The 26976-nt window shown below is 35.6% G+C and overlaps 1 protein-coding gene across 2 annotated transcripts in view; it reads left to right on the forward strand.

The window, feature by feature from the left end:
* Positions 1–5100: 5100 nt before the first annotated feature.
* Positions 5101–26976, forward strand: part of LOC128985118 (histone RNA hairpin-binding protein) — a 46073-nt gene continuing 24197 nt past the window's right edge. Inside the window, exons 1-2 of one of the 2 annotated variants that reach the window (XM_054404507.1) lie at positions 5101–5376; positions 14802–15558. In XM_054404507.1, coding sequence (XP_054260482.1) covers positions 14816–15558 — 743 coding nt within the window. In that variant the 5' untranslated portion in view covers positions 5101–5376; positions 14802–14815. Of the gene's footprint in view, positions 5377–5406; positions 5549–14801; positions 15559–26976 lie in introns of those variants that run through there. The other variant, XM_054404502.1, reaches the window with a different exon arrangement.

The raw sequence follows: 26976 nt of genomic DNA on the forward strand, positions 1-26976 counted from the left end.
TATAAATATATCTTCTCTAGCTGCATTACGTCTAAGTACTGAAACAGTGGTGCAGCTGAGTCAAATTTCTTTACACCACAAATAGTTTTTAATGTAAGTTTTTGCATTATTACAATTGGTTTAAGTATTGTTGAAAACGTCCCTCCCCAATGAATTAAACCATACTTAAGAGTAGATTCAAACCAGAATAAATATAGCGTTCTAAGAAGTTTAGGAGTAATAAACTGTCTCAAATGAAAGAAATTATAGTTAATTTTTCTAAGTTTTTACATAGTTGATTAACATGTGTATGCCATTTTAAATCTAAATCTATAGAAGGCCAAGATACTTGACCGAATCAACAAAATTAATTTTTGTACAGCAACAATCACGAAAACAAGTAACTAGATTACAACGTAGATCGATCTCTTCTTTCAACGACTCTGTCAAATGAGGTTTGTAAGTAAATATCATTGCATTAGATTTAGAAGTATTGACGATTAATTTGTTTCTTATCACCCAATTTGATATTACGTCCAAATCATTATTAATTTTCATCCTCAGTAAATCATAATTGTTAGCACTGCATACTAAAGATGTATCATCAGCAAAAGCATACATCTTCGATTTTAAATCCATCGATAACATGTCATTAATATAAATTGTGAATAAAATTGGGCCAAGCACTCCCCCTTGAGGGACGCCAAGCCTTTGAGAACATACATCTTAGTAAACGTTTTTATTTTAACCATCTGTTTTCTTTCATTTTAAAAAAGTCTCAAACCACTTAAAACTATTGCCCTGAATTCCATATAACTTTAGTTTATGTAATAATATGTCTTGATTAACTAAGTAAAATGCCTTAGTAAAGTCAAGATAAACTCCTATTGTTGGTTTACGCTCATCAACATGATTAACTATCTCGCTTATATGTATTTCAACTGCTAGGTCAGTATTTTTACCTTTCATGAACCCAAATTGATTATTTGAAAATAAATTGTTATATGAAAAATATTTAACTAATTGGCTTTTCACACAAGTTTCTAACAGCTTAGCAAAGGTATTTAAAAGTGAAATCGGTCGGTAATTATTCATTTGCAATGGATCAGCTGCCTTATATACTGGAACAATGAGTGCTATTTTTAGACTAGAAGGAAAGTAACCCAGCTTTATAGATAAATTAAAAATGTGACGTAATATTGGGACAAAAATCTTAACATTTTCTTTTATAGTATTTATGGAAATACCATCAAAGCCAACAGACTGTTTATTTGGTTTGCTTAAGATTAAACTTTCTAATTCTACCTCAGTAATTTCAGATAAACGTAACCTTGAGCTGCACGCTAGACCGATATCCGGCATGGTGGGGAATCCCGGCCCATACAATTCTCTAATCAGCTTATCCGGCATACCAGTAAAATAGTTATTGTAGTAGTATAGTATTTTATCATCTATATTAATGGATGTTAGTTCATTTTTTGACTTTCTCATAATCGATTTGCATATATTCCAATAAGACTTTGAGTCACCCTTTACTGCTTCAATTTTAGATTAGTAATAATTAATTTTTTCCCGTCTTTTCAAATTAGAACATTCTCTAGAGAGTTCTTTATATCTATTAAACAAATGTATGTCATAGTGCTTTTTCAATCGAGAGTGAAGTCTGTTTTTTTCATTTATCTTTTTAATTAGTGTGTCCGATATCCATGGAGTTCGATGCCTATTTTTACTGTTAATAGGCCTTAAAAAACTTGATTGCTCAATACATTTATTATAAATATCGTAAAAAACTGTTAGAGATTTATCAACATCCTCACAATCAAACACTGGCATCCAGCTCACTTCAGCCAACCTTCTTTTTAAAATTGAATGATCTACAGCCTTGACAAACTCCTCTTTCAAAGCACTATCACAACTTGTTACGCAATTTACATTAACTCCAGCATGATCAGTAAAGTCATAGTTTTCTAAATTACTATGAAAAATTAAATTAGTCTTACTTCTGATGAATACATATGGTCTAAACACTACCCAATTTTCTCTCCCCCAAGTTGGCTCATTTATAAACGACTCAAACCCAAATGAGTTCTTTATACTTAAATAATCAATGACACTGTTATTTTGTTCTAAAATGCATAAATTTATATCTCCTAACATAATAGCTGTGTTTTTACAATTACTCAAAATACGTTGCAAATCATTGCGGAAAAAATAAAAATCATATTTATAGTTTCTATACAAAGCTATTAAGTCAATTTCAAAAGGTTTATCATTTATGGTAAAAACTAATGTCAGTTTAATTAATTCAACTTCACGTGACTGAAAGCGTTCATAATTAAAAGTTAAATGATTAGAAATATAAATTACCACTCCACCAGTCTATGTGTATAAGTTGAGACACGTTTGTAGAAAACACTAAAAAGGCAATCTTCTAAACAATTTTAAAATATTTACAACTTTAATTATATAGAAATTAGGGATGGTCAAGTCTCGAAATTTCGGGAAATTTTCGGGAAATTTTAAATCTCGTTACACGAGACGAGATTTCTTTTTGGCCGAGATTTTAATCAAGACAAGAATAAAAAAAAAAAAAAAATTAAAAACGCCTGCAGAAAGTCAATGCAATACCCGCAATACAGGAGCGTGTTGTAGTTGCGTTTCCTTTGCGAAGGCGTTCTTATTTAATTAATTCTTCAAAAATGTAAATATTACTTTAATTATTTTAATAACATTTGAGAAGTTTTGTTAAGTGTTAGCAGTGTGAGGAATGTTTTATTACTATAAAAAAGTCAAAACAAGTAACTATTTTATAAAAATTAATATTTTATTTTATGATTTATTTTATTTTAGGATAAGTTGAACTCAATCCTAACTGATATCACTATGTTTCCTAATCGTAGGCATTTTTAATAATTTAGGTGTGATTAATAAAAAAATGTTATGCTGATGTTTTTTAATAAAAGATAGTAAATATCCTTGCCTATTATCATTATTTTTGTATTTAAACAGTCATCTAACAATGTTACAAAATCAGGTAAAAATTCCGAACGTGCATTTCCCGTTGTGTATGAGAAGGGAAATACCGTCTCGATCTTGTCTCGAAATTTTATGAGAAATAAAAAATCTCGTCTCGTCTCGTCTCGAACTAAAAATCCAATCTCGTCCATCCCTAATAGAAATGTTCATAACACAGTAAGTAATTCCATTAGTTGCATAAGCTTTTACGTGAGTCTTTTTAATTAATTGAAAATTAAGTCTGTTATAACTCTTAAAATAGCTCCTGTAATACCGGTACTTGATAATTGCTTGATTTCTAGCAACGAGTACACAAGTTAAAAATTCAACAATGCATTAACATAACAAGCTCTCTTTCACGCTGCAAGACTAGTAAATGGCAGAAGTAAGGCAGAACGGCAGAACGGCAGAACTGCGGTATTGGTTTACCATACACGCCTGCAACGATGCGCTGCAAACCGCGCGACGAGTAGCTAAATGAACCGTAGAGTAAGTGAGCCTTCTAATATTTGTAGAGGGTTCACTTACTCTACAGATCATTGTGCCAATGAACTGTAGAGTAAGTGAGCCGTCTTCTATTTGTGTAATAGTTATCATGAAATAGGCTCGTATAGTATACGAGCCTACTCCTGTAATTTATTTAAATTCAGTATTTTGGCTCGTATACTATACGAGCTGATTCCTGAATTATTCAAGAATTCATACGCTTGGCTCATAGGCACAATGATCTGTAGAGTAAGTGAACCCTCTTCATTTATTTGATATTTTTGATCGGCTCGTATAGTATACGAGCCTGTAGTGCAAGTGAACCTTCAATATTATTTACGAAGCTCGTATAGACTATGATTTGTAGAGTAAGTGAGCCATGTGTTTTAAGTATTACATATTTGGAGGCTCATTGTGTCAATGATTCGTAGAGTAAGTGAACCCTAACCGTGGGTTTGTGTAAAAGAGGACTGTTACAACACACTAAAATAGTTCCTTCTCTTGAGTTTCGAGTCAAACTACCCCGGCCGTGTTTTGTTTTCCTACTTGGTGTTTAATAATAATAAGGTTAAAAGATTCTTAGTTGTCAAATCATTATTTCAAAAGGTTATAGGTATACCCAAGACGCGTTATTTAAGTAAATATAAGTTAATTGGGATAAAAGGCAGACTAACATTCCGGCGTTAGTATTAAATTAAATATTAATAGTTCATCATTTTTGTTTATTTTCATAAGTCCTTTTTAGTGTGTTTTAATCGATAATCGATAGCAAGTGATGGTCGATATGACTACACGATATTGAACCGATATCTTGTCAACACTGTGGGGGTGATAAAATGGTCACCGTTTTGGTGGGCTTGTTTTTGGTGTTTTGTGTTGTTAGGTTGGCCGTGTGATCGGTTGGTGGGATGCTGTCAAATAATTCCAATTCATTCTAACCATACTATTTATTTGGGGTTATGTTATCCGTTATTTCAAGGACTTGTATAAAAAAACTTATTTAAGTTATTGCACGTTAAAACCTCTGTATTTAAAGTTATTTTGAAACATTATAAATTGTTTTTGTTGGATAGTAAATAAATACAAGATTATTTACCTCTTTTCAAGCTATGTGGTGAAAATAGGCTAAAGTTTCCTGGTTTGGAGATATTGGTTTAGGCCAATAGCCCTATGGCATTTGATTAAATAACGACCATCGGTTTATGATCTTGTTAAAATGGGTTGCTCTTGCTCGTAAAATAAATAAATAAACTTATATTGCAATTATAATGTTGAGTTGGCAGATTTTTGTTTACTAAGTTGGATGACGCCATCTTGATTTTGCCTCTAATTTGACAAGTCCCACCAACCCGATCACCCGGCCAACCTAACGAAAACGAAACTCTGAAACAAAACCAGCTAAAACAGTGGTACGTTTTTAAAACCTCTGTATTTGAGTGGTTACTCCACGCTCAACTGGCTTTTACCGCTTTTACTGCTATGAAAGCAATTCTAGTTTAAATGTCCTTGCATAAAGGCAACTTTTCCCGCCTAACTCAGCAGAATAGAACAGAAAGAGAAAACAGAACGTAACGTAGAACGGTAGAACTTTTGACTTGACTTTAGAACGTAGGTTACTGTTACTACTAGGTTAGAGGATGTACTAGTACTGTAGAATGTAGAGTATGATCGTTTTCGTTAGGTAGCCTACACTAACTATACAAAGCGAAACATCGACTATCAGAGTTACAAGATTGAAAACATAAAGTGAATGTGAACAATCTAAGTTAGCTTAATGTCTATCAGAAACAAATAATTAAGTTCAACTACAGTATTCGTGTCTAGGCTCCTCTGTGTTTTTAATAGGCACACAGTTGTTGGGTAGCACTTTGTCCTTCAGTGTCCGCAGTTTAAGCTGTAAGTACACCAGTTGTTTGTTCATGGAATTAGTAACTTTTAATCAGTTGCTGGCCACCTTTTGTCAAAAGTTGTAGGATTCAGTTAGTTCACCATAAAAAATTAGGACCTTGGACCATGGTCAATTGGGTGTAAATGGAAAGGACCACAGCTTCACATAATGGCTTCCATGGTAAGCTTGGTGGATGAAAAACTAAGTTAACCTGTCAAATTTTTCTACAGATCATTAATCCCTAGGCCTCTTACATTCAACGGGAAATTGTCTAACGTTTTATTCTATAAACTAGCCTATTTATGAAGTAATCAACCTTTCACTGCTCTTTCCTTGCAGTTGTTTTTAACAAGCTTTAAAATTATTAATTTCTAAGTCACTGTTTGTTTACATTCGAATGAGTGTAGGACGTAACGTAACTTAAACTAAAGTGCAGCCAAGTACTGTGAATTCATGATTTAGGCCTAGATGTAGGTAAAACTGAACTTAAGTTACACTAGGCTACTTATGTTAAGTATTGAATTTTTTTGCCTTATCTAGCCTAGCCTACCTAAATTAGACTAGGCCTATTTTAAGCACTTTTTAGGCACTTTTGGGGGAAATAGGCCTACCTAACTTATTTCGCCCTGAAAATCTTGTTTGAAAATCAAGAAAAATGCTTGAAATCAATAATTTTTGGGACTTGATAATTTTCTTTATAACTTAACTTAGGGTTGGGGTTTTTTTATTCGCAGAAGATACACGTCCGGTAACAGGACGTGGATTAGGCGTCCGGCAGTTACTGTCATAACCTAACCTAACCAACCAAACTTGCTGATAGGCTAATGAAAAAAATCAAATGAAGGTTCAATTCTCTTCATTACATAAAATTATAAATGCCAATAATTCTAACAAAAGATGTACAGTTAAGAAGAAATTACATTCAAAGAAAAATCTGTCACAAAAAGTTAAAGAAACCGATGGGTTTCGAACCAGGGACCTCTTGGATATCAGCCGAGCACTCTATCCACTACACCACGAACAACGTTGGCCGAACATCGTATTGTTGTGCCAATGGCGTTCCGGGACCCAACAACCCGGTGACGTCACTACCGGACGCCTAATCCACGTCTGGTTACCGGACGCGTATCCTCTGTGTTTTTTATTATTATTTTAGTCCATTTTAAACACTTTTTTGCCAAATGCCGTTTTTACCCAGGAAATCAGGTTTGAAAAAAACTTAAAAATACTAAAGTACCGTAAACCGGGGTGAAGATGAACACTTTTTCTGGGTTTTCTTGAATTACTTTCTTGTTAAATAAGATATCAATATAGGCCTATTGTATTTGTTGTTTTATTAAGAGACTTATGGTAATATAGTAATATTTCTCCTGTGGCGTGACTCCAAAAACAGATTTTGTAGGACTTCGGTTCTTAAGATAAATAGCTGCCTCCACAGCATACTGCCAGTTTCCCTTGCTCAAATTTGAGTCACTTAGCATGCTTCTAGCCTTTTCAATAATAGTTCTATTTGCACGCTCTGCTACCCCATTCTGCTCAGGACTGTATCGAGTAGTGACCTGGTGCCTTATTCCATATCTATTACACACTCCTTCTAGTCTCGCATTCATGTACTCCCCGCCTTCATCTGACCTAATAGTTTTTATAGTCTGGTTGGTCTGATTTTCAACTAAAGTCTTAAACTTAAGAAAACAATCAACTACTTCATCCTTTGATTTCAAGAAATAACCAAAGGTCATTCTAGTGAAGTCATCAATAAATATTAGCATGAAGCGATTACCTTGAAGAGACTGAACATTTATAGGCCCACAGACATCAGTATGGATTAACTCTAATTTTGTCTCAGCTCTCTTACTTGGAGTGGTTGGAAAAGATTCTCTGGAGTGTTTCCCCTCCACACAGGGAATGCATGGTTCTGGCCTTTGACTAGGAAAATCAACACCCAAAGCCATCCCCTTTTTCAAAACACCCATGCTAACATGATTCAAGTGACCCAAACTTCTGTGCCAAAAATTGTGAAGGTCCACACTAACTGACTGGTCAACTTGAGTAGACATAAATTTCCATCATTTGGATCAATGTTGCATTACTCTCTGTATCCAACCGATACAGTCCGTTTACATTTGTTCCAGTTTCACAAATTTCACCTCTTACTGAAAACCCATCTTTTATGTAAACATTACACCCTTTGTCATCAAACCTAAAACTTGCCCTTTACTAGCTATTTTGCTCACAGATATCAAATTTGTAGATAAACCTGGTACATACGTCACATTCGATATCACTCTCTCACCAAAGTTTTTAAGGTTCACAGAAACTTTCCCAGAACCCGCAGAGTAAATGTTGGTATTATTAGCGACAGTGACCTAGAGGAGATCAAGACTTGTACTTGATTCTGATTTCGACATATGCTACGCTGTGATCCATCTGCACACGCAGTGTGTGTGCTATCTGGAAACCTCCCTGACAAAGCCGATGAAATCGGTGAAGGGGTGGCATTGTACATAAAAGATCGTATTGTTTTTGAACTTCGCTATTAAAGAGCTTTAACTCCCTCATTCGAGTTAAACGTTTGAAAACTTTCTTTACTTTTAGAAAGATTGTCAGAACAACACGAGTCTAAGTACCAGCTTTCAGGTTCTACCTTTACATTCAGAGCAGTTATCTAACTTAAATTTTTATTTTTGTTTTGACCATCTGACTTACAATTTTGGAAATTGGCCCTATCTTTGAGCTATTACTAATGTTACAGTAGCTTGATTATTTTCAGGACAATCCCTTATCATATGGCCTGCCTTTCTACATTTGTAACAAGTAGGAATAAAAGGCTTCCTCGTCTTTGAGCTTTTATTAGAATTAGCTTGATTAGTATTTGATTTTGATAGAAAAGGCTTCCCAGTATTGCTTTTAAAAGTTGAAAATACTACAGAGGACTCAGTGGTATCCTTTTCAGCCATGCTATTTAATTTTTCTAGTACTTTACTATATTCTACTTTATCTGTACTCTCGACTGCCATCCTAAATGCTCTGTAAGACTCAGGCAAACCTCTTAGAAGTAGACACGCCTTCATTTCATCGTCTACGGGTTTCTCTATGTCAGCAAGTTGAGCATTGAGGTCAAGAAATTTAGAAATATACTCCACTCATGCTGTTGCATACTTCCAACTTCAAATCTAAAAGCTGGTCCAGCAGGAATATTCTCCTGTTTGTGCTCTTGACTTCATACTGCTTTGCTAAAATGTCCCAAGCTTCCTTCGCTGATGTGGCCGTCCTGATACGTAGTTTTGGAGCTGCCTCCAGGTGCATGGCAATCTTGGCGAGTGCCCTCTCATCTTTGTCTGGATCCACAGTTAGCGGTGTCGTCTCTGTAGTAGTCCTTCGTGGCTCAATGCAATTCCACAATCCCTCATACTTTAGAGCCATCTTCATGTCAAATTTCCAACTGTAATAGTTGGCTGACCCTTTCAACTTAGAAATTCCAGGGCCTGATGTGGAGTATATAACTTTGTCTCCCATCATAGTAATTAATAAGTGTTCATTCAATGAAATTTACTATAATATTTCTCAAACACTTTCCTCAAAAATTAAACAGTTCAAAATAGGCCACAGAGAACATGTTACAATAAAAGTGAAACTGGGCCCATAACCACTTGTTTATAATTGATTTTCCTTTATGATAATAATAGCCCAGTCAATAAAGGTTTGATGTTGCAACTTTTGGACGACAAGCTGAATTTTTCACAGGTGTAAGTACACATTCAGAGGTACTTCCTCCAAAAAGTCCCCTAAAATCCGGCCGTTGCTTTTTTTTCTACAGCCCTTTAAAGTCAAAAATGCAAGCTTTTACCGCAGCGCCTATATCTCCGTTATTCTTTATCAGATCATTTCAAACTTTATACCATTTAGAAGGTAGAGAAGTGATCTAGAAAAAGTGTTCAGTTCGTATTTTCGATTATCCTAATAGTTTTCTTATAATTGTAATGTAAAATATGATTTGTTGAAATTTGAATGTTTTATTTTTCGTTTTTACGTTGTAACATTTGAAATAGCCAGATAATCAAAAAACGTTTCCTTGAAAAGTTGTAGGTCATGTTTTTCTGCACACATTGATATGTATAAGTACATGGATTAGTCATAAATGAAGCCGCGGGTGTAACTTTGAAACAGCTATGTTGGACGCGCGGCGCTCGGGTTGCAAATGCAAGCCTTCGCTCCAACACATCTCCATCTCCGTTGTATCTCCGTTAATACAGTACTTATTGTAAATTTTCGTGATTAATTTTATTATTCCCGGTATTAGAAAGCCTACATAGTTTGTCCAGTATTCATTTCTGACTAACCTTTTAGTTTTTAATTTAATTAAAAAAATATGCTTTTGGTTAACTATTATATATATATATATATATATATATTTTATTGGTTGTTACGTCCTTACTTTAATTTAAAATTAATATAGAGGATGTGTTTCTGGAAATTTCAATATGCACATGTCTAAGATTTTGCAGTAAACAACGTATATATTCAATTTGCTCATAGAGACGTGTCACACGCAACACGCAGAGCGACTTCCTACGCTCTTCAAAAATGAAAACCTAAACTGTAAATAATAAATAAATCTATGTATTGGCATAATATTATGAAATACATAGATTTGCATGAATAATTTTAATTTGTTGTGCCTAAATTAAACCAGTTTTGGTTCGGGGGAGCACAGCTCCGAACCCATGTATAAGGGTTGTTCCATTATCCTCCACCTATGGAGCATCCATGTTAATAAAGGGTAGTGCCATGATGTAGGTTGATTCAAAATCAATCCCTTGACTTATTATTTGCATGAAACCATTCCACCCTGGTTGAGTATTTACTCCTGCTAACCAAATTGCATTAAGTCGAAAGAGTGAGGAAGAGGTAAAATCACCTTCAATGTTCAGTCTCGTTTTTAAGTCCGAATATCCAGTAACTGATATAGACTTGAGCCCTTCACGTGAGACTTTGCCTTTGCATAAACTTTGACTCTTATTATATCCCCAGAAAACACTCCGGTGGTGATTCTTTCAACGTTTGTTTGTGTTTGTACACAATTCTTCGGCGTAATACACTGTATACCTCCCATAGCATGGAAGGTGTTTAAGCCATCAAGTGTCCTGACATTGACATCCGCATTGTCAAAGACATGTTGGACAAATGCCTCTTTTTCTATTTCAGGTGGTCCAGCATCAAAGAGTTTAAATAAACTGATGTTTCGTTGTATGATGCACAAATCCCTATTGAATGAAGCATATCAATTAAATGCTTGGAACCAAATAACCTGTGAAGCGTGAGACCAAGTCTGAATTGTATGCATGACAAAAAAGAACGGGGTCTAATAGCTGAAATTATTGCATGGTTGATGATTGATGACACGTTTCCTTTTTATATTTTCTCTCTCTGATAACCCCCTTTTCTTAGTCAGTTGTTCAGAGAAGACTGACAATGATTCTGGCATGACTCATAGACTTTCACTGGCCATTTCATGAACTGGAGGATAAGACTTCGTATCGTAAACCATCTTACATCTTCCTTAATTATGTCTGCTGCCGTCTTTATAATCCTTAGCCTTTCAGACTGCTGGTCATTTTCTCTATCCGTATACCAACTATCAATTATTTTATTAACAGTTTCAGACAAACATACCACGTTTTTCCTACCAGAAATATTTGAAAAGATGATTCTATCGCCATAATGTTTTTTAAGGCGGGATTTTATCAATTCGCCAGACATAGTCTCTGTTTCGTTGCTAATTTTAACAAATTCGTCTTTCAGTTCTTTTATAGTGAATTGGCATTCATCACTTTCATCGATTAAATCAAACTGTAACTTAGAAAAATATTCTTCGTTTTGTTTATGTTTACCAGTAGATGTTTTTCCTAATGCTACTAAATCATTAATATTTAATAGACGAGATTTGACCTTTTCTCCCCATTCATCATTACGGTCATCACACTTTTAATTCTAATGTAGCAATGAACCGGACATCTCTTCGGTCTACAGGGACTTTGTTTGAAATTAACGCTGTTTCTCCGCAGATGAAACAATTAGTTTTGAAGTCAAATGCGTCAGCTGCACTAAGTCTGGTAGATGTGGAGGGTACAGCGTGATCTTCCTCTTTAGGTGCTCTCGTGATAGCTGATTTGATACTAGAAGGTCTAGTATAATTTTTCCTTCACTTAACGTGAACTTTAATGGAATCCTTTTCTTCAATTTGTTTATGTATACCATCACAACGCTGTAAGCTACTTTAACTTTGGACTAATGTGTTCAGCCCTTTTTGTCGGACATTAACTACGGCTTTGTTCTTGAGATCATTCTTACATAAAACACATATTACGTCCCAATTTTCCATTTTCTATAAATTAAAATTAAAGGTAGCTCTGATGGAAAAATTTAAAAGTAACATTCTATTAATCTAATAATATAATCTTTTTAAATTTAGCTCAGCGATTTTGTAATCTCAACTAAGAAATACGAACGTCTTAAAGATCATATAAATCTAAATTAACACAGAAAAAATAACTCCTTAAACTTACAGTTTATAAATCACTACAACATTAATGTTTTTATAGTAGTTTTCAATATCGTAATCGCGTAAAGCCCAATACTCCACTCATACCCCGATTGCCGAACCAACCTGACCTTGGCGTCTCGCTGCTTTAAGACAGGCTTACAGCCAGTTAGTAATTAGTTTATAACAAAACCATGTACATGTGCATATCACAGGTTCTAGAAAAACATCCTCTATTATTTTTGGATTAAATTTAGGATATGACAAACCGTTAAAATGATAGATATAAAGAATAAAAAGTAATAACTTAACGAACTAGCATCTTATTTTAATAATGAAAAAACAAAAAAATAAATAATCGGAAATATATATTATACGGATTTTGTAGGTTATTAATAATGGAAATAATTGAATTAATTGCAAAAATGTGCAATAAATAGTAACGGAGATATTGGCGTTGGAGCGAAGGCTTGCATTTGCAACCCGAGCGCCGCGCGTCCAACATAGCTGTTTCAAAGTTACACCCGCGGCTTCATTTATGACTAATCCATGTACTTATACATATCAATGCGTGCGGAAAAACATGCCCTACAACTTTTCAAGGAAACGTTTTTTGATTATCTGGCTATTTCAAATGTTACAACGTAAAAACGAAAAATAAAACATTCAAATTTCAACAAATCATATTTTACATTACAATTATAAGAAAACTATTAGGATAATCGAAAATACAAACTGAACACTTTTTCTAGATCACTTCCCTACCTTCTAAATGGTATAAAGTTTGAAATGATCTGATAAAGAATAACGGAGATATAGGCGCTGCGGTAAAAGCTTGCATTTTTGACTTTAAAGGGCTGTAGAAAAAAAAGCACCGGCCGGATTTTAGGGGACTTTTTGGAGGAAGTACCTCTGAATGTGTACTAACACTTGTGCAAAATTCAGCTTGTCGTCCAAAAGTTGCGACATCGGGCGTTTTCGTGCGTTCATTGACTGGGCTATAAGAGTAAAATGACTACACAGTATGGTTTCTAAAGTCCATAGTGGAAGTGATGTTTATTTACAACAAATTAATAAACATAGCAAACACATGGCATATATTAACACATGACAGCTGCTTCTAACTTAGTACCAAAAAGGCAATGAGGAACAAGATTACAAATAAATTCCAACATAAGTTAGTGTGCTTTTGTTACTTTTATTATACAACTAGCTGTAACCCGCGGGCTTTGCCCCGTTTAACTTCTTAATTTTCAAGATCATCTAGTCCGCATGGCTCAATCACGTCCTGGTTGAAGTTTGTTCGCTACGCTCACTCACCTTTAGGTTGGAGCTCGTTCGCTGCGCCCACTTGCCTTCAGGTTAGCTCGTTCGCTACGCTAACTCGCCTCCAGGTTGAAGTTCGTTCGCTACGCTCACTCACCTTTTGGTTGCAAATTAGCTGTTGTCATAAATGTAAAAGAAATAATAGTGCTGCACCCTGTTGGTAATCCTCGTAACTTTAATGCTATTAAACATCATAGAACAGAACCAACTTGTTTAATTGAAACAGCTGTTAAGATTCATTAATTCCATTTCTCATAAGGTTAACATGGGAAACTCCAGAGCCACTGGGGCGGAGCCCGAAAGGGTTTTTGAAATAAGAATATGTCTATATGTTAATCGGGAATGTGAGCTATCATCACGCCAAATTTCAGCCCAATCCGACCAGTATTTTTCGCGTTCACTTGTCACAAACATACATCCAAACTTTCTCATTTATAATATTAGTAGGATAGTAGGATATTTTCAGTAATGTGGTAAAACGGGTTTTGTGTACTGGTAAGCCAATTCTTAACAAAGGTTGAGAACTTTTATTTTGATAAATTTCTTGTGCATTGATGTAGGCCTAGGCCTAGTTTGTCGAATTAATACCTGAAACAGGAAAAGAGCGCATTGAAAATTAAGCCTATTTCTAGGTACAAAGATATCAAACTATTTTGTGGCCCCGAGAAAAAACTCCAGTCTCAAACCAGGGTGCAGGGCCGGTTCTAGGAATTTTTCATAAGCGAACACCCAAATCAGCGCCACTTAGAATTCCCCCCGAGCGTCAGCTCACTTCAAATCGAAACTGCAAATGGCATTGAGTCCTTGAGTTGTAGTGCTGTACAAATATACAAATTTTTAAAGTGCTGTTGGTACAAACAGAATAAATGCCTTTATTGTGGTGCTTTGAATACTTGAACTCTGAGCAAAAATAAACACTTACCATGTCCCTTAAATGGGAAATTTGCTTACAAAATGTCAGATATCTTGCTAACAAGGCAGTTTTCAAAAAAACTTTTCTGGATTTTTGTTTTATTTTGACCCATGACCCATAAAATATTTCCTTAATTTGTTGTACTTACTTACAGGATAACCTAGGCCCTATATACGGTGTTGTTTTTCCTTACCGCAAAGAATTGTTGTGAAGCCACCTAGTTCATATTTTCCTTAAAACATTCAAATTAATTTAATATTGTGTATGTTCTTATCACGTTCACATTGCTGATCGCACAGTACTGTGTCATGAAAATTTGAACATTCACGCTGATGGAACAGTACTGTGCTATGCTACAATGCACGTTCATCTATTGCTTATTATTAGGTTTGTATGGTCGCCATTTGATTGAAAAGTATTAAGTATTAAGCTCTTGTCGGAATCGGTTGTATACCATGTTAGGGTTGTTAGTAGGTGTGGCTTGATCTTGAACGATTGCAGCGCTGTAGCGGCTGGAACAGTAAAATGCCACGCCGGCGTGCTATTGCCGCCATTCCTGTCAGTATCAAGACTTGATATCTTCTCACTATTAGCCACATTGAATGTGTTAATGATTTATCATTGTAAAATAATTGTTTTTTTTATTGTTACAGCAGGGGAAAGAAGAATGGCTGACACATCAGTCAATAAAAGTTGGGTTGAACTTTGTGATGATGAGCTTAATTACTCTGATACCTCTGACAGTGAAAATAGAGATCATAAAGAAATATTTGAAAAGAATTCAAAAACAGAGAGTCTGCCTAAAAACAAATCACTAGGTAGCCCGAAAAAGAATGAAAAAGGTTTGAATAAAAATACTCCAAGTAAACATGTTTCTGAAAAAGAAGCGATTGAAACAAAAGTCAAAATTAAAGTTGAAAAAGAAGAATCCCCGTGGCGCTTTTCTTATGCTACAATTCTGAAAAATTCTGCAAGTAAGGAAAACATAGAAGACTCTTTAAAAACTCCGTCCAATCAAGTAAACATTACTGAGATCGTGGAAACTAAAGATAACGGAATTGTAAAAAGTGTCAAGCGAGAAATTCAACGGGAATTTTTACAAGATGACTTAAGTCTTTCCAGCCACTTGGATGTGTTTCACATGCAGAGCCCAATTAAATTAGAACCTCTTGATGAACAAATGGGAAGTCCAATGAAGTCCGGTCGGGAAATGAGATCCTCTAAAAAACGATTATGCACTCCAACTAAGCTCTCGTTGAGTGAAGATGCTGTATTACCTGATGATGTGTTGATGCCCAGCCCAAAGAAAGTCACCAGGCTCTCCTCGAGGCGAAAGAGGGAACCAGGTGAAAGTCCTTTGGTTTGCAAAAGATCAAAACATTCTCCAGGTTCTCGCCATACTCCTAAATGGTAGGTCTACATTAGTACCAAATTTCGTAACAATATTTCAGAAAAAATATTCAATTTTGAATGGACCTTTTTGTGACTAGCGCATAACGAGAGTCCAAATTCCTTGCTGTTCCGTTATATTTGACAGGTATGCGACATTGGTTGATCCAAACCATATTGTATCAATCCATGTGCAATGCTACACTGTAATTTCAATTTATATGGGTATGGAAACATTCAGTGTTGATGCATGTTTGTGTAATTATTTATCTGTTATCTACAAATGATCTGTTATAATCTTTGACTATTAATAGGCTAAAACTAGACATTCCATCCCCTCCCCATGTTAAAGTTATCGCCAGTTTTTTAATCAAAATCGTCGTAGTTGATGTAAGCCACCAACAGATTACGCTGATCTAAATCACTAATTTGTGTCGAATACACAGACTTTTAAACAAAGTTAATCTAATGGAATGACTTATTGTGAGCTATAGCAACTGTTTTGACCTATTACATTTAAATAGTACTAGCAAAGTACCCGTCCTTTGTCCGGGGTTGATGTATGTTTAAATGGTGCTTTTTGAAATCTGAAATGAAAAACTGTGTAAAATAAGATTCAATTCCAATAAATGTACCTATCAACAACTTTTAACTTACTAATTAGGCCTACATAAAAAACATTTTCAAACAATAAAACAAATAAAAGACTCAAAGCTTTTACTTACTTTTAAATGATAAAATCAAACATAGACAAACAATAATTTACAACATCTGGTTAGTATTACGGTTTGAATGAAAAGAAACATGTGATCTTGCTTCTAAAAAGCATTGCTCACTTAGCATTGATTATAAAAATATCTCATTATATACTATGTGAACAAACAAAAACATTAACACTCTTACTACTAAAAAAAAAAACAGAAATATACTTAGCCCTGCTATTTATAGCACCTACTATTCATGCACCAAAGGCAAGTGCATATACAACTTAGTTTTTTATTGTTGTTTTTAAATTGAAATATTTGTATATCAGCTTAGAATTAGGAAATTTAACGCTATTCAAACAATGTTTATGTCGAGGGTAGGTTAAGTTAATAGGATTGGTTGAAAATATACATGTAATGACCATGAAACGCTCGTAGAATGTGAAATCTACAGGAAGTGTCAAAAGTTATAATATAGATAGGCAGTAGCTACCTCTGGATTATAAAACATCATAAATAATCTATGGGTAGTAATATGAAATTATGATATAAAAATTTGTGAAAAGGCAAATGGTGTGAACAATATTTCTCTCAAAATGGCAAAAATATACAATCAATTATCTCCTTGAGAAAAAAGTTTCAATTTTTAAGGTGTGTGCGCCCTACTCTAAACACATGTTAATTGTTCAAAAATGTTAAAATGATTTAAGTTAGTGTGAACTTTATAATTTCACTATTTTTTACACCAAAATCTTTCAATATAATTATTCACATTATCAAAATTTTTAATAATTAATTAACACGTTTGCTGCTACGGACGTTCCGGAACGTCAAACAGGCCACGGCGCCAGGAGCTAGGAACGTTCCGGTACGTCGCCGTCCATTCACCTCTTTCCTGCTAGATAGCGACACTACTTTACCGACTGCAACCTGGGTAGTGTAGCGGGGGGCCGTTTGTGGAGGGGGTGGCGGGTTAAGGTGTGGGGAACCACTGGGTTATTGGTATGGGATGGAGGAGGGAATTCGGGTAATCAGGAGGGAATAAACAGGGTAATGTAATAGGTTAGGAGAAGGTGTGTCTGGACCAAACTTAACATAAGCGTGCTGAATCTGCTACCAATAAAATTAGGAAGATTGCTGGGGACCAGAGGGACGGAGACCTTTTACCCAGATCAGAACACTTGCCTAGCCAGCTTTGATTGAACCAATTGAACTAACTATTTAAATATTAACCTATCCTTCAAACTATGAACTGAACTTGGGAAATTACTTACTAATATTGATGAGTGAGGGAAAATAATATGTAGATTGAATATTGAGTGGCTAATATGTATGAAATTGATGGATAATTGCTAAGCTACATTCTGGGAACATGTGGTTTAACTAACAGGTTTGAGAAGGTCCGCTACCTTAAGGGTAGCGAACCCGGCTAACATTTGTTTCCTACATTTCACCAGTCGGGCGAGCCAGAAGGGCTCCCCGCTTGTTACCTGACTTAGCCAACCATAATTTGAACTTATTACTACTTATTAACTATCAATTAACTTATCCATCATATCGAGAGAATGCCTGGTGTTTTCCGGAGAGGTTTTCTGTCCAGATGAAGGTTGACGAAGGAGGAGGACAAAACTAGGAAAAGTGGGGATAGAGCATTGATGCAGTCGCGGCAGGCAACGAGATGAACATGCAGCCCGGCTTCGCGAACTGCACACACTATAAAAATTATAGCGTGCCGCTATGCGTCACAACCACCCCCCCTTCGACGAAAGAAAAGAAAAGAACAGAACAGTTTTTTTTTTTTTTTTTTTTTTTTTGGGAGGTTGGTGAAAGGGTTTGGTTTGGTGTTTTTTTTGTTTTTTTTTTGTGGGGAAGATTGTCGTTCGATTTGCTTCCAGATGTGGAAGGTTCTGACCAGCCTGGTTGTAATAGGTACCTCGGACCACCGGACTTTCCCGAACCAACCACGGCAGAGAGCGGGATCCACCCCCCTGCGAAAAGAGGAAGGCATTGTGGGGACGACAGTTTGTTTCCCTAACCTGGCAAAAATTGGAATTGAATTGCTTTCTGTTGTGAAATAAAAAGGGACGGACAACTGCACGCACAAAAGATTTTTTTTTTTTTTTTTTTTTTTATTAGGTTTTCTTCTTAAGGCTTTGCTGGTGCACTGTGGGGGAATTTGAGATCAGCTGGTGTGTCTTCTGGTGATGCAGGTCTTGAGAGGTGCTGATGGTATGGGCTAAGTGTTGAGGCAGCAGGCTGAGTGTAGGTAGAGATGTTGTGTGCTGATGACTCATGCGGACAAGGCCGGAGCATCGCAGGCTGCGCCCAAGGTGTGTTGGCTGATGACTCATGCGGACAAGGCCGGAGCATCACTGGCTGCGCCCAAGGTGTGTTGGCTGATGACTCATGCGGACAAGGCCGGAGCATCGCTGACTGATGATGGGGGATGTAGAAGGTAAATGTCTCTTGTGGTCCAAAACAGATGTGCACGATATTTCATGATTGATTGGTATGCGGGAAAATTGTAGAGTTGTTAATTGAGTTTTGCTTTTTCATTTGATTTATTTATTATTTTTTGGTTGCTTTGATTGTGCAGTTGTCTGGTTTCTATTAAATAATGCTGGGGGAAATGAATATTTAATCAGATCGCAGATGATCGTAAAAAAAATTATTTTCAAGGTGACTGTCGTTGTGGAAATGAAGAAGGGTTGGTCGCAAGGTGGAGGTCCGATCACTGACGGGTTGGCTCGGACTCAAAAGGTGAACCATGGGTTCGTTGGGGCCGAGCTACTCAAAACCAGACTGATGGAACTCGCGGGTACCGTTTTGGGGTCTGTGTGTTGAAGGAGTTTGGAAGGATAGTAACTGTTCTTGTTGAAACCTTTTTTTTTTTGTTGAAACCTTTTTTTTTTTTTGTTGAAACCTTTTTTTTTTTTTTTTTTTTTAATAAAGAACGTTTCGCATGCAAATTATTACGCATGCAGAAAATTGCGCGTCGGTAAGCGCTAGAAAAAGGTGGGAATAGGTTTTCTTGGGATCCTGGAGATTGTTTCCTTATCAAGTATTTCCTTGAGAGGCAAGATTTCCGGTTCGTTTGTTTTTTTGTAAAAAATAAAAGTACTGAGTTTCTTAACTAAACTGGTAACTATTTCTCCCCTAAATCTAACTAACTCTACCTTAGTGACTAATTAAGCTAAGAAGTAAGAAAAGAAAATAAGGGAGGTAAAGGAAAGAATAGAAAGAGAGTTTGTCTCTAAACACTCGACGGGCAAGGTCGCCACAGAAGGTGCCATCACTGAGCCCTTTCCTACGGGGTAAAATTAAGCAAAGTAAAAAATAAAATTAAACCACCCGTGGAAAGTAAATTCCAAAACAAAAAAAATTCTTTAATCAACTCAGTGAGGGTGCGAGAGACGAAAAGGGAGGGGTAAAAGATTTGGCCGACAACGCACGGAAGAAGACGTGTAAGGCAGCCCATCCAAAAGGAAGGATACCCCGAGACTCACTTTCCTCCGGGCGTTGACGGGGACAGCGACAGATTGAGAAGACTTAACCTAATATCACTTTAGCAGAGTGCTCCGATCTGGGTAAAAGAGGTTGATTTGGAATGTTTGAGGCGAGGGGTAAATCATTTCTGCGTGAGAACTGGTGACAGAGTGTTTTCTATTGATGGAATCAATGTCGCAAATGCGTCGTTATTTAAATGAATGTCATCACGACGCATTGACCTTCCATAATAGGCATGAAAATATTGCATGTGATTCAATTCGTCGGGGATGTCTATTACCTTAGTAAACTCTGAACGTAAGGTCAGCAAAAATTTGTTTATTTGATGCAGACGGTTGATTGCTGAAAAAGAATTCCTTATCCTTGGATAATGCGGTAACGTCGTAAACACAACTACCATCCCAGGATAATTCCGACGTAATAATCTCAGAAAAGACAAAAAGGAGTTCTTAAAAACTGTAATTCCAACATTTGCTAAAAAATCATTATTACCTAAGAAAAACAACAGTGGCATGTGTGGCTGTATCGCAGTACTATTTAACTTGACAAAACTCTTGAGTTCGGATATTTTTGCTCCAGAAATGCCCTTGACTAAGATTGGCTGTAATCTTCCAGTTGAGTGACGGTTGGCTTGACAAAAATTGTAAAATCGGGTGGCATAAGAGTCACCGATTACCTGAATATTTAACGAAGATTTTTCTTGGTTCATGACCAACTCTTAATTCACCTAACCTAATTGCAACTCGGTGAAACCCAAAACTGCTCAACCGACTACGAATAGAAGTGTAGATTCGTCGAACTAACAAAGGCGATTGCTTAAAAAAAAACCCACTTAACAAAATACAATGGTACATAAACTGGCACAAAACCTTCCTAAATGTAGGCCTACACACAATTCAAAACTCTACTCAAAATGTTGTATTGGACACAAAACAAAATTATTTAATGAAATTGCAAATTGCATTCAAATATCTAATTTCCTTGCTTCGAAGTAAAATACATTTGTCGCAGGCTATGTCTCGAATTTCCAGCTAAAATGGGTAACCAAGCTGTTATGAGTACACACACTAACCAAAATTATTGTATTGCTACCAGAAAACCAGATATTGCTGTTGGCTCTACTTGACAGCGCTTACTGTAAATGGCGTGGATTCTGGCCTAATTCGAGTGTCAGCCCAGACAAAAACCGAGTTTTGGCAATAATAAAAACAAATTAAATAAATGAAATGGTAACCATAAGGTTCCTGGTAACCTAAACTACTATTGCAGAACTTAAAAAACTAGCCTACTAACCATTAACAAATTTTTATAACCAAAACACTGTTTGCAGTAATATAATGAAGTAGGCCTAGCCTACGCTGGCACTTGCAGATTTGTTTCAATGAAAATTTGGATAAAAAAGACTAGCTAAGGTCTACTAGGGATGACCAATAGTGTGACAAAATAAGTAACAAAGACAATTCATATGACACAATACATTTGACAGGAATAAATAAGGCACAGGCGACAAATCACAACAGTAAATTACCAGACACAGTAGGTCTGCAGAATACACACTAGAACACAATTGGTGAAAATAGGCTATTGCAATTGTAGGACAAATAATTTATTTAATAAGACATAGAACACATATAACACTGACTCTACACTGGTTCACAAGGTGCTGATTTTAATTTAAAATAATCTGGTCACTAAGCAAACCAAAACACCTTGTGTTGGGCAAAGTACCACTTTAATTTAACAAAATTGGGTTGTAGGTCGTTTTAATACCCTACCTTGTACCATACACCCACTAAATATTACAGACCAGCTAATTGCCTCTTGTTAGGCTTAAAATAAAACCAAAATTCACAACACTGATCCCTAGGGAGACTGCTGCATAGGCCTGACCGGTGGTAAGATCTCCTGTAACCTAAAAACAAACAAAACACACACAGCCCTACCTATGTGTCACACTAAAGTTGGATGGTCACCCTAGACTTCCCAATTCACTAATTTTAAGACAATTTAGCTACTAGCCTACCTATTCGGTGTCGGTTAAGTCAGGAAAAAATGCATTTACTTTTCGACAGGAGAAAAAATTATATCCCCAGAATGCTCACTTAAAAAAAATTTTTACCTAAAAATGAAACTGAAATTGACTAGGTTAAGTACTCTGACCTAGGCCTAAGCCTGCTACCATATGTAGCCAGTGGCCGTTTGGTGAGGGGGGTGCGGGGTTAAGGTGTGGGGAACCACTGGGTTATTGGTATGGGATGGAGGAGGGAATTCGGGTAATCAGGAGGGAATAAACAGGGTAATGTAATAGGTTAGGAGAAGGTGTGTCTGGACCAAACTTAACATAAGCGTGCTGAATCTGCTACCAATAAAATTAGGAAGATTGCTGGGGACCAGAGGGACGGAGACCTTTTACCCAGATCAGAACACTTGCCTAGCCAGCTTTGATTGAACCAATTGAACTAACTATTTAAATATTAACCTATCCTTCAAACTATGAACTGAACTTGGGAAATTACTTACTAATATTGATGAGTGAGGGAAAATAATATGTAGATTGAATATTGAGTGGCTAATATGTATGAAATTGATGGATAATTGCTAAGCTACATTCTGGGAACATGTGGTTTAACTAACAGGTTTGAGAAGGTCCGCTACCTTAAGGGTAGCGAACCCGGCTAACATTTGTTTCCTACATTTCACCAGTCGGGCGAGCCAGAAGGGCTCCCCGCTTGTTACCTGACTTAGCCAACCATAATTTGAACTTATTACTACTTATTAACTATCAATTAACTTATCCATCATATCGAGAGAATGCCTGGTGTTTTCCGGAGAGGTTTTCTGTCCAGATGAAGGTTGACGAAGGAGGAGGACAAAACTAGGAAAAGTGGGGATAGAGCATTGATGCAGTCGCGGCAGGCAACGAGATGAACATGCAGCCCGGCTTCGCGAACTGCACACACTATAAAAATTATAGCGTGCCGCTATGCGTCACAGTAGTGCTGCTATCTATCATAATCACTTAGTACTATGTCCAAAGCCAGTTTTATTACAGAACATTGCCATCCAGTACAACTACTGTTGTTTTTACTGTAATTCAGTGTATCAGCCGCAATGTTTACGCAGCGGCGAGCGTTAGTTCAGCTCCTGGCGCCGTCCCGGCATCTAGCGGTCAGCAGCGAATGTGTTAAGGATAGATACAGCAACAGATATACAATCTGACTTATTAAACAAAATCAATAATCAATGAACCATAAAATTTAAGAATAAATAAACATGTCACATGATTGTAGAGAATATTATATGCCTATTTATAAACCAGCTGTGGAGTTGTGAATTAATGTGGTTTGACAGTTCAGCTCGTTTAAATTTTGGGTGGCATAGCAAAATGCAAACATTGTATGTGTTCTCATTGTTCTCATTGCAGCCATGGAGACCAATCAATATTTACTTTTAAAATCCTCACCTCAGAACTTTTAAAGCCAAAGGGGCAAAGCCCACGGGCAGTATCAAAGTGTAAATAGTCCTATAAAGGTCCTTGGTATGGTAGCTATATTTTTGTATAATTTAAGCCCAGTCAGTTCAGTAGTTTGTGTGCCTATTGGTAACAAACATACAGACAGACACCACTAGATTTTTATATAGCCTAATAGTATAGAAGTATAGATATTTCATAACAAGAGTAGAAAGCATGAATACTATAGAAAAGATACCTGGTAATATTATGTTACCTGGTATGGATCATAAACATAATCAAATGACGTTGTTGGCCCGAATCCTATACTAATAGCATTAACATATGTTTTGGCAGTTCCATTTAACAATGTTAAATAATTTTTATTTTCGGGCCAAAAATGTCATTTGTTTATGTTAAAGATCCATACTAATTCATTATATCTCCAGGCATTTTTTTTTCAATTTTTCAACATTTTTATTTTTGATACCTAGTGATTTTTCCATAAAATAACAGAAAAATCAGATTATCTCGAAAATGGCCCAAACGATTTTGATGAAAATTTTGTATGTTATAGTCCTTAAATTCTGAGCAAAATGGTACAAATTCCATTTCTGTAAAAAATATGGTTCCAAAGTTATTGTAACTTATATCATTCCCCCCCCCCCCAAAAAAAAAAACTAAAGTAACAAAATATTTGATTTTAGGAAAAAAGCCGGTTTTGATTAAAATTAATGTGTTATGGTCCTTATAATTCTAAAAAAATAGTGCAACCCCCCATTGCTGTAACAATTACGGTTCAAAAGTTATTGCAACTTTTGTGATTCATCCCTATAGAATATCATAGTTACTCCCACCGTTTACCCATGATAAAGGTTGATTACAAGCTTATGGGAGAAAGTATGTGTCAGTTTGCTGATATCTGATACCATTTATTTTGTAATCGTTACTGTAAATAAATTAAAAAATCAATATGTACTCTATTTGTAGATATTTTTAAGATCGGTTTCTCAGCAACTAAATAACAGTAGGTATCTATATATTAATTTGAAACTGTTTTTCTTTGTGACAGCTAATTTGAGAGAACGGCTGGGTGTAGAAACTCGGTAGGGGTCTCTAAAGAAAGGTCTTGGTCTGTAGATGAGCCATCAAAAGAGAAACGTGGTAAATTCCCTTGGGGCTCTGCCCCAGTGGCCTTTAAATTCCCATCCCATGTTATTCTTATGGAGGAAAAACGGGGTTTTGTCACAGCTAATTACCAGTAGGTATATTATTTAATTTGTTCAGAATATCAATGTCAAAGGAATGATTATTTGCAATCGAGTTTCACCTAATATTTTATGGATGGTATCTGCCTTTTTCTACCACTAGACTAGAGACGTAGGAATTGGCTAACTCAGGAGCTCGCTAACTCGGTCATGTGTCGGAACTGGCTAACTCTGGAACAGGCTAACCGTCTCAGTCAGGAATTGGCTAACTCCGGAACCCGCTAACTCGATTTTGTCTCGCGGCGGAATTCGCTACTCTGGAAGTCGCTAACCCGGCCGCGCCCACTGCATGGAGCGTTGCCAACCTTGCACGACAAAATAATCGTACATTACCGTATTTCAAAATATCAGTGTCAATGAAGATACAGTAAATGTAATTGTTTTTGTTATCAATTTCACTTTTAACAGATAACTAGCCCAAAGTAATTCAAAGACAATTATTAAAAATTCATGAAAAGTGTTTTTTATTTAACTCTACAATGGCCAGTTAAATGTGTATGATTTCGATCTTAAATATAAATGCCATAAGTATAAAAGAAAATAATAGAGTTGAAAAATATTGATATAAGATATAAAGGTACTAAATAATTAAACCTTTACGAAATTAAGCTAAAATACACGCTAGTTCTCAAACACGGAAAACAAATTTAATCGTAATGTCATCAAACATCAACCATCAGTCATCAACCATCGTAACTTTCATAACTAATTCATAGATTTAAAATTAAATGTTCGTCGTTGAATCGTCCAACTTACGTGTAAAAATATGACATTAGACTAAGCTTTTATCTAGGCCTAAAAGTTTAAGCCAAAGCATTGTAGGCCTACTAGTCAATAGTTGCCTAATTCTAAAATGTGTTGAATTTTTTAGTAATAATGTTACATATTTTAAAACAGTTTTTAGATTGTACACCTAAGCACCACTAGTAAATAATAGGAGAAGATATAATACTCATATAATAAAACGTGACAGGGTAATTTTAATTCACGATTCTTAGTCAACAAATTGACGGATTTTCTTAGTTGGGTTTCCTTTACATTGGTTTCACAATCGAAATAAACTATACCAAACCATTGCTCGGTTCACCGTTCCGCGGTACTGACCTACTAAATAGACAATAGCTTTGTTTTTGGATAAGATCAAGTAATTTTAGGTATGGCCACCATTCATAAGAATTGTAACAAACAATAACGCCTGGGTCGATTTAGAACCAGCCTGGAGAAAAACTCCAGACTTTTAAAAAGTAGGCCTACTGAAAGACGTAAAATTAATATTAATTAAACAAAATTAAGAGGATGACCCGGGTTCTACACTAATAGCCTACGATAAAAGAAATTTACAAGTTGTATTTGTGCATAGACTAATTTTTAATGCAATCTATGAATAAATTAGGCCTACAACTTTATAATATTGTATTGATAAATATGTATTTAAATTCAATAGCTCTTTTTAAAAATACATTACCACTACAATGTATTTCTGGACTGACGTTTAACGTGTAAATTTTATCATGATTTATGATTCAATTTTATGATTCAAGGTTACAAGCCCAGTATATAAAATACGAACTCAATAATTTATTTGCAGAAGTTCAAAAAATGGTATTTATTCGAATAAAAGAAACAAATGGAGAACTATGAAAATAGATATTTCATAACATGTAAAAGATCCAAATTAAATGTACATTTTTATCTTTTTGCATACCATTAAGCTACTATTTAAGTAAAAAGCCCAAATATAAAACATACTCCCTTATATTAGTATATTTCTAATCCTTATGGATCAGCTGAAAACACTTTTATTGTTAGTTCTGTCCGGTGCACTGTCTTTAGAGGTCGTGTTTTGTTTACAATTGTTTCTTGTTTCCAGTCAAGACCTTAAGATGCCTACAGTTAAGGACGAAATCATGACCATAAGTGAACGATATATTACGAAATTGGAATCTCATCAAAATAATTTAGCTCTTAACTTATTAAACAACATGGATACAATTTACAGACTTAAGAGGCCATCTATTCTGGATCTGCCCTTCAGATTTTTGTAAAGTGTTTTTATTGAAAAATTTGTTGTTGAGAGTGCTTAACAGCTATTTTTAATGTTCCAAAGTCAATTTTTTGTATTACATAGCATTTACTTATTGTTCAATATATAATAGAACAGATTGTAAAGTAAAAAATAAAATAACACGTCCCCTAGTTATATAACCAAACAGTAAAGAGCAAATTATGAAGTTAACTTTAGAAATAATAGAAACACAATTTTTGCGACACTAGCGATCAGTGTCGTCGGACATGATCTAGACGCGAAAAACGAGCTTCAAAGTTTACAATGGGATATAAAGTTTACTTGTGTTGGTTAGTCTATGGTAAGACTATAATGCATTTTTCACCCTAATAATCATGAGAATAATGTTAAACATACTTCTCAATATATTTATTTGATCAACTACGTTGCTCTTACTCCTAATTAATCGTAGGATACGACATTATGGTACCGATACTATACAGG

The sequence above is a fragment of the Macrosteles quadrilineatus genome, unplaced genomic scaffold (genome assembly GCF_028750875.1).
Source record: "Macrosteles quadrilineatus isolate MER2022 unplaced genomic scaffold, UCM_ALF_1.0 Scaffold_1__1_contigs__length_201487025, whole genome shotgun sequence".
NCBI classification, from domain to species: Eukaryota; Metazoa; Arthropoda; class Insecta; order Hemiptera; family Cicadellidae; genus Macrosteles; species Macrosteles quadrilineatus.